Source organism: Zonotrichia albicollis, chromosome 8, assembly GCF_047830755.1.
Source record: "Zonotrichia albicollis isolate bZonAlb1 chromosome 8, bZonAlb1.hap1, whole genome shotgun sequence".
Lineage (NCBI taxonomy): Eukaryota > Metazoa > Chordata > Aves > Passeriformes > Passerellidae > Zonotrichia > Zonotrichia albicollis.
Window position 1 is genome coordinate 40,503,637 of NC_133826.1, and position 8,711 is coordinate 40,512,347.

The window sequence follows — 8,711 nt, forward strand, 5'->3', positions numbered from 1 at the left end:
GATGAGTTTTACAACATGGCTTATGTGGTCCAAGACCTGTTCCACATTGCCAAAAGATGGCTGCATCCTTGGGGATATTTAGTTGGCCAACACCCCTGTCAATCACTGTAACATAAGGTGACCAGAAGAGATTCACATAAGACCTCTCTCAGTAGTTTGGTTCCACTGATGGGCAGAAGTTTATTCAGTATTGTTTTCATTTTGAAAGGAAGAGCAGTGATACTGGAGTCTTCTGTAGCAGGGGACATGGTATACCATATGGAACATGTGGACCATGGTAAAAGATGTTAAATAAATAAATAAAATATATTAAATTAAAAAAATACATTTATAAATAAATAAATTTAAAAAAAAACCATTCCCAGATGTTCCAGGAGCGCCTCAGCCTCATGGTCTGGGATGAAAACTTATCACCATGAGTCAGCAGAGTGGGTCTCCAGATAGCTTTGCAGAATGGCTGGTATTACTGCCTAGTGGTACAGGGTTAATATTGGGGTGCAAGGAAGCAGCATTTTTGAATTTCACTAGACTTAATTATGGAATGTTAGGGGAAGAACCAAAGAAGGAAAAGGGAGGGGTCAAGGTGGTTTGGAGAGAAATAGACATAGGAAAATAAAGGAATAATACAATAAGTGGGGTCAGACATACTGACAGAGGCTAACAAATGCTGATCAGTGTGCTTGTAAGGCCCTACCTTGCACCTGGTCCCTGTACTGTTCCACAGTACCCTGTTTCCTCATTTGACTCAATGTGTAATTTCTGACTGCTCTGCAGAGCCAGTGGGATCTGGTGGAGTCAGATGAAAAACCTTTTTGCACACTTGTCTGTTTGTATGAACATGTCTGTATGAGGTACCTGAAAAGTTGAGTGTCCAAAGGCCAGATAAGGGGTGATCCATATGGTGTTGATAAAGGTACTCTTTATCATGGTATACCATGATAACTTATCCTTTGGTGCTCAGTAATCTAAAGATTTATAGAATGTCTTATGGATAGGCCTTAGTTACTCTTAATGACCCATTTTTCCTCTAAAAATACAAATGACATCATGTTAGTTATAATTTCACGCATGAATTTCTTAAAAAAGAAGCACCAGAAGGCTGCAGGACAAAGTCATTTCCCAGTTGTCCTCTTCAGTTGTGTTTCAAGCTTCCGGAACAACAGTTGTATAATACATAATATGTATAATCCATGAAAAACACATGGATTGTAACTTGGTCCCCTCCTGGAGTGCTATGGTCATGAATGCCAATGCCTAAAATGATTCCTAATTATTTTTACCTTTGTATTAGATATTACACACAAAGAAGGACACTCTTCTGTTCAGAAAGGTCAGTTTCATTATAATGAAAACCACCAAAGGATAGTATAGGGACTTATGATCATATATTTTCAGAAAAAAAGGATGAGAATTTATGCTTTGGTGCTCTGTAGCCATCCATGTGGACAAGATTCCAATATGCCAAGGCATGTGTCCAAAAGCTACAGGGGGACCTGTTCCCAGTGCCTGCAGGGACAGAGGCGCAGGGCAGGGACACCGTGGGACAGCCTGGGCTGCACAGGGCACAGGGATGGGCAGCAGCTGCAAGACAGCCCTGCCAGAGCCAACTTGGGCAGCACTTTGGCCATGGCTGCTGGGCCTGGGCCTGAGGCCACGAGGGGACAAGTGACCCTTGCAGGCCTGGGGCCTCATTGCCTCCTTGTCCCAGCTCAGCAGCCTGGCAAGGGCCGCCCCATGCTCCTGCCCTTGCCATTGCCCATCCCCACATGCCAGTGCCCATCCCGGGAAGAGCCCTGAGCAAGGAGGGAGGGACAGGATCTGCCTGGCCAGGGGCTGGGGCTCAGGCCTTGGCCCTTTGCATTCCTCAAACACATCCAGCTTTGCTCAGCACCAGAGACACCTTTGCCTTGCTTGTCCCCAGCTGTCATCACTGCCTCCAGTGTTCTGCTCTAACTGGAACCTGGGGACACTTTTCCCAGTCGTGTCCCTCAATGGGACCCGTTAAAACTTCAAGAAACTTTGGAGTTTAAATTTAATTTTCAGTTCTTGAGAAGTTTTTTGAAACACTCTCTGAGGGACTGAGTTTGATGTAAACAACACCAAAGCCCCTAGAGGCTCATTAAAGTCTTTGTGCTCTGCCTGTGCTACTGAGCTTTAAAGGAACAGCTCTTCCCAGGACCAGCTCCTCTCCCAGCCCAGCAGGGCTGAGGGCTCTGCCTGCAGGCACTGAGGGGACAGGAGCCAGGCAGAGGCAGGCTGAAGGCAATCAGGATTGGGAAGACATGGAGCTGAGACTTCACTTGGGGAAAAGATCTTCACAGCCCTCTACATGGTGAGTTCTCTGTGGCAAAGGAGGAGGAGGAGGATGCGCTGCAGAGTGGGGCTGCCCTGGGCACCATCAGGGGGACAGGGCAGGATGGCTCCTGCTGCCAGGGATGGCTGCAGGGGCTGAAGCTGGGGTGGCAGCCAGGGCTGCTCAGAGCTCCAGATCATGGCCAGCGCATTTCTGAGGGGACTTGCCATGAGCTCATTCAGGGCAGGAGTTTCCTGTTTGGGTCTCAGATTTCCTGAGTCTGTGCTCCCACTTTTCCCTGGCTCAGCTTGGTGTCAATGGAAACTCAGCTGTGCAAGGCAGAGCAGTGGCTGGGACTCTTAAACCATCACCCTGAGGATTCCTGGGCACCTCAGGAAGTGCCTGCCCCTGCCCAGCCTCCAGATCCATGCAGCATCACCTTTCCATGGTGCCCAGGCTGGGGGAGCTGTTCTTTATTCCCTGCAGGGCCCAGCAGCTGCAGGGCAGGGCTGGCCTGGGGGCTGGGCTGGGCTCTGGCAGCTCTGGCAGGGAAGGAGCCTGGGGCCACAGGAGCAGCTGGGGCTGGGACAACTCCAGCAGCAGAGCCGTGGGCAGGGAGGGAGGGAGGCAGTGCTGAGGGAAGCCCTGCACCAGGACAGATGTGGCACCTGCCGGGCCTGCCCTGCAGGGCACACACTGTCGTGAGCAGCACAGCTCTTGTGTCCCCTCGCAGCCAGGACAGTCCTCAGCCCGGGGACTCGGGGCCCTCAGTCCCTCCTGGGCCGGCAGAGCAGCCCCAGAGATGATTGGCATCTCTCCGGCCAAGTGCCCATTCCCTGCTGACCAGGGCCTGAGCGCCACTGTCTTGCCCTGCTGCTGCCTGGCAGGGGCTGGGCAGGGCTGGCCAGGGAAAGGCTTTTCCTCAGGCCCATTTCTCTCTCCTTGCCTTGCCCAGGTGCTGCTGGCATTGCTGAGGGGCTCTGTGCAATGGCAGTTCCAGCTGCAGGGCCAGGCCCAGCCCTTGGGCTCCTCCTGTGCAGGCTGAGCACAGCAATGGGGTGTCCCAGCTCCCTGTGCCCGGGCAGCTCTGGGCAGGGCAGGCTGGGAGGCTGGCAATGAGCCCACTGTCCTGACTCTGGGAAAGGCAGGAGTCCCTTTGTGTACCTGGGATGCCTCTGCTCTCAGCTGTGTCTCCTGGCTGCCCAGGGTAACACGGGAGTGGATTTCAGAAAGGTGCACGTCCAGGGCAGCTGGAAGAGGCGAGAGGGACTGAGCAGCTCCCCTCAGTCTGCACTAAGCCTCAGACAATGCTCCTGCCTCTCTGGACACTCTCTTCTCCAGTCTGTGCAGCAGAATCTCTCATTCTGCCTCCTACAATCCCCATCCCTTCATGCAGGCAGTTCCTCTGCCTTGGCTCAACATTCTTTATACAAATCCCGAAACCAGGACTGGCCCCTGCCCTTACTGTGCCGCTGCACTGACTGGGGGTCAGGTCTCACTCCCAGGTGTCCTGTAGGTCAAGGTCCATCTCCTCACACAACATTGGCCAGCAGCAATCAGGGCACCAGTAACAAAGGTGAAGGAAGATCTCCTAGACATACACAAGGGAGAGGTGTTTAGTGGTAGGAAAGGGTCTATGAGAAAGGGCTTTGACATTTCTATGAGAAATCTCCGCTCGATTATCACTGTCATTCCTTCTTCAAAAGGTGCCAAGGTCCAGAGACAGCAAATGTCCAACAGCAGCTCCATCAGGCACTTCCTCCTGCTGGCACTGGCAGACACGCGGCAGCTGCAGCTCCTGCACTTCTGCCTCTTGCTGGGCATCTCCCTGGCTGCCCTTCTGGGCAACGGCCTCATCATCAGCGCCGTAGCCTGCGGCCACCACCTGCACACGCCCATGTTCTTCTTCCTGCTCAACCTGGCCCTCAGCGACCTGGGCTGCATCTGCACCACTGTCCCCAAAGCCATGCACAATTCCCTCTGGGACACCAGGGACATCTCCTATGCAGGATGTGCCACACAGCTCTTTTTCTTTATGTTCTTCATCTCAGCAGAGCTTTTCCTCCTGACCATCATGTGCTATGACCGCTATGTGTCCATCTGCAAACCCCTGCACTACGAGACCCTCCTGGGCAGCAGAGCTTGTGCCCACATGGCAGCAGCTGCCTGGGCCAGTGCCTTTCTCAATGCTCTGCTGCACACAGCCAATACATTTTCCCTGCCCCTGTGCCATGGCAATGTCCTGGGCCAATTCTTCTGTGAAATCCCACAGATTCTCAAGCTCTCCTGCTCACACTCCAACTTTAAACAACTGGGGCTCATTGCTGTTAGTGCATCTTTAGGACTTGGATGTTTTGTGTTCATTGTTTTCTCCTATGTGCAGATCTTCAGGGCTGTGCTGAGGATCCCCTCTGAGCAGGGACGGCACAAAGCCTTTTCCACCTGCCTCCCTCACCTGGCTGTTCTCACCCTGTTCCTCAGCACTCTAATCTTTGCTCACTTGAAGCCCCCCTCCATGTCCTCCCCATCCCTGGATCTGGCCCTGTCAGTTCTGTACTCGGTGGTGCCTCCAGCCCTGAACCCCCTCATCTACAGCCTGAGGAACCAGGAGCTCAAGGCTGCAGTGTGGAGACTGATGACTGGATGCTTTCAGAAACATTAAACTGCAGGCCAGTGTTTGCAAATCACTTGTAATAAAAGCAATTTTTAATATTTCTTGTTGGTTTGGCTGTGGGTTTTTTCCCCTTTTTTTTAGGTTTTTTATATTGTCCATAATTAAATATCAGTGTTTGGGCCTTTTCTCATTTTGCTTCTCTCTACCTTCCCTGAGCCCACAGACTGTGTCAATGAGGGGCCATGCTCCTGGTGGCTTTAAAGGAACTAAAGGATCTCCCAGCAGAGTTTTCTGCAGAGATGCCCTTTTGTTGCCTTCTCTGGAGCTGCAGCAGCAATGTCTGTGTGCAGAGCTGGGGGCAGATCAGGGCTGGCCCAGCAGCTGTGCCGAGCAGCAGCAGCACTTGGTGTTGCCAGTGCTGCTGCCGTGGCCCTGCCCCGCTGCCCTGGTGGCCCTGGTGTTGCTGCAGGGCCTGAGTGCTCTCGGGGCCGGGCACAGCCCTGGGGGTGGCAGTGCCGGGGCTGCAGCAGGGACAGGCCATGGGCACTGCTGGGGCAGCGCTGACGCCTCAGCCCAGGGCCTGGGGGCTCCAGGCTCCTTGCCCAGGCTCTCTCAAGAACGTGCCTAGGCCAATGCTCAGCACAGAAACTGCCGTGAGCAACCCCAGGCTGGCCGTGGGCAGGCTGGGGGCAAACAGCATGGCTGGGGCCGTGGGGGAGAAGGGAAGGAGCAGCAGAGCAGGGGCTGATCCATCCCCAGTGCACTGCACAGCCCAGGGCAGCGTCCCAGAGCGTCCTGATGGAGCTGCCAACAACATCCCCCCTCTGCAGCCCTGGCCTCTCCCCCAGCTCACACAGGTGCCCCATCCTTGCAGACACAGACACAGCAGCACTGGCTCAGCAGCCCCTGTTTGCATTGCAGAGAGCAAGGGGAGCACCCCCATGCTGTTGCTCTGGGGACATTGTTATGTTTGCCCAATTATCCCATCAAAAAAATCCCAAACAATATTTAAGGTAGCAACAATTTTAATTAAATAGTTAAAAAAATATATATATAAATCAGGGATAATTTGGTTCAAATAATAGCGCATAAGCAAAAACAACCGCGGGGTACGGAGGGCAGGGTTCAATGACCCTTGCCACTTCATGTATAAGCTTGCCAAGTAAAAGTCACCCCTGATATGCCATGTGTCAATGCCATCTCATCCTATTTTTGGTTGCTCGCTTTTCTGTCTCTGCCTTCATTACCACCTTTACCTGTAGTCTTCTTCGCTGTCCTTTAATTCACCTTTGGGTTACACATGCACACCAAGCCAGTACAATGTAAGGCAAGACTAACATATCACTGCATCTACATATCAAGGCAATAAATCCCTTATAATAAGCATTTTCTTGGGACCCAACCGGGTTCTTGGTCATTCTTAGCAACTGTATCTTCAGCTTCTTTCCTGTGGTCCTTGAGAACATCTGCTGAGAAGGACGGGGTGGGTGGAGCCCCTCCTTTCCCTCTCTTCTTTGGCATTACAACTTTTAACTATTAACTGTTTTATTATTCTCAAATATTAATTACTGTATCAATATTGATTACTGTTTCAATTTTTACCAGCACGAATCATACCTATTTATTACAAATCCCCCATTTCTCTTTTTGATCATTATGATTCGTGCTGTATTTAAAAAGCTGTACCCTGATATCTTTTATATTTTTCAGAATTTTGGTTTTCTCGTTGTCTCTTTTCAGCTTCAAACTTTTCCAGCATTTCTATTGCTGCTTCTAGTCTTTCACACTCTCTTTCAAGTTTAGTTAGCATTTCCTGGTCTATTTCAATCTTTTTAGGTCCTTGTTCTTTAAGAGGCGTCAATTTAGCTTTTAATACCATTTTAGATCTTGGTTTTCCTTTTTCTGCTGATTCTGAATTTAGAGACATTGTTATAATCTGCATCTTTTGAATCACTGAGTGAATTAGCCTAATAAAACACAAAATCATACAAGGCAGAAACAGAAGTCTCAGAATTGAGCATAACAACATGAACTCCAACTTTTTCCACCAAACATTTCCAAAGAAGTTACTCCACCAATCTGCTTTCAAGATTGAATTCCACTTCTGTACCGGCACATGAGCCACCCTTTTAATTTCCTGTGCAAGTTCTGTGATAGCTTCCCCATAATCATCAATTTCTACACAGCATTCAAATTCATTAAGTCTTCCACAAACTCTTCCTTCTTCTGCCAACAGATAGTCTAGGGTGATCCTGTTTTGATACACAAACACCCTCATTTGTGTATATTGCCTGGCCAACATTTTTAAAGCATTGGAGGTGTGATTTGACACCACCTCCACTACTGCTTGGAGCCTTATTAATCGATTCAACAGGTAAATTGGGATCCTATATCCCCATGACCCATCCTGAGCCCATGTTGCTGGGTCATAATATGCTGTAATTTGTTCTGCAGGCCATTCGTCATCCCCCCAGTTTTGATTCCCTCCTGCTGTTGGAAAATTTAAATTCAAATCTCCTTTATTCCACTGAAGGGTTTCATACAGTGGAGTTCCTAGCACATTGCTCCTAAACCTCATTGGAACAAAGAAGGAGGGTTGTATTCTCTCCAAAGTGCAGGTTCCTCCCCATTTTTGAGGTAACTCACTGTATGCTCGTTGCCCACAAATCCAATATATCCCATCTGAGGCTTTCCCTTTCTTATCAGTTTTCTCCAGTTGTTCCCAATAAGACCTCAGGCTGTCGATGGATTGGTAGGGGTTAGCTCCAGGACTTTTGTACCAGCATAAATTAATCTGTTCATCCCATTCACAATTTATTTCTTTTATTGGTCCCCAATATCTAATGGGATTTTCAGGTTGCCAAATTTTTGAACGATTATCCATATTAACCACCAATGTGGATTTACAAGGAGTATGCCCTACTACTTTATTAAATTTCCTTCCTTCTTGAGTTATACAAATGATTCCAATTACCTGATGGCTTAAAATCCATCCTTCAGGTCACTTCAATGTTCCAGAAATTTGCGTGTGGTTCCACTTTAAAAATTGCTCTGGAGCTAAGCTCTCACCTTTCCACAGCCATCTTTTTGCCATTTTTAGACCTCCACAAATCCAACATTTGGATAATTCCAATTCCGTACCAATCTCTTGCATCAATCCCACAAACAGATTCTTATTTGAGGCTGGCAAATCCCAATCTTTGTAGTACTGTTTTAGCTGTTTATACAATTCAGCCAATTCTGCTGACTCTTTTCTCCTCTTCTTTCCTCTATTCCCCTTTGTTTCTTTTTCTTCTTTTATTTTCTCTTTCCATTTTTCTCTTAGTGCCCGATTTCCCATGCCTATACTTGGATCATCTCCATTATCATTTCTTTCAAAACAAACGAATCTTTCATATTGAGGGCAGATTTCATCACCATGGGGATAAGGAGCTCGTCCATTATATCCCAAATTTTTCCCTACCCAATACATCCTTTCTTCCTTAATACAAACATCTATAACACTGCTGCGATTGTAGCGGACAGAACTAACATATCGGTGTGTTGCAAACACAGATTCTACCTTGTCCTTAATCCACACAGATTGATTGCAATAGCCACAAATGTTGAAATTGCTGGGACTTGGTTTTTGCCTTGCTTGCTTTTTCATTGCCAAAACTCTGTCCAGTGTGGCTCTCTGGCTTTGGCCAACCGCCAAGGGTACCAGAATGATCACAGTGAAAATATTCCTTAGGAAATCTACCTTTCTCAAGGCCCCTTGGCTTGCAACCAAGGGCCGAGATGCCAATCTTTTCGATAGCAAAG

At 48.8% G+C, this 8,711-nt stretch overlaps 1 protein-coding gene across 1 annotated transcript; it reads left to right on the forward strand.

The window, feature by feature from the left end:
- The first annotated feature begins 4,022 nt into the window (after nt 1-4,022).
- On the forward strand, nt 4,023-4,955 carry LOC141729778 (olfactory receptor 14J1-like). Its single transcript, XM_074545507.1, has one exon. It carries the CDS (start codon nt 4,023-4,025, stop codon nt 4,953-4,955), a length of 933 nt encoding a protein of 310 aa, XP_074401608.1.
- Nucleotides 4,956-8,711: the final 3,756 nt, after the last annotated feature.

What these genes read in the sequence shown, in the direction of transcription:
- LOC141729778 (XM_074545507.1), top strand. Translation starts at nt 4,023, where the DNA reads ATGTCCAACAGCAGCTCCATCAGGCACTTCCTCCTGCTGGCACTGGCA.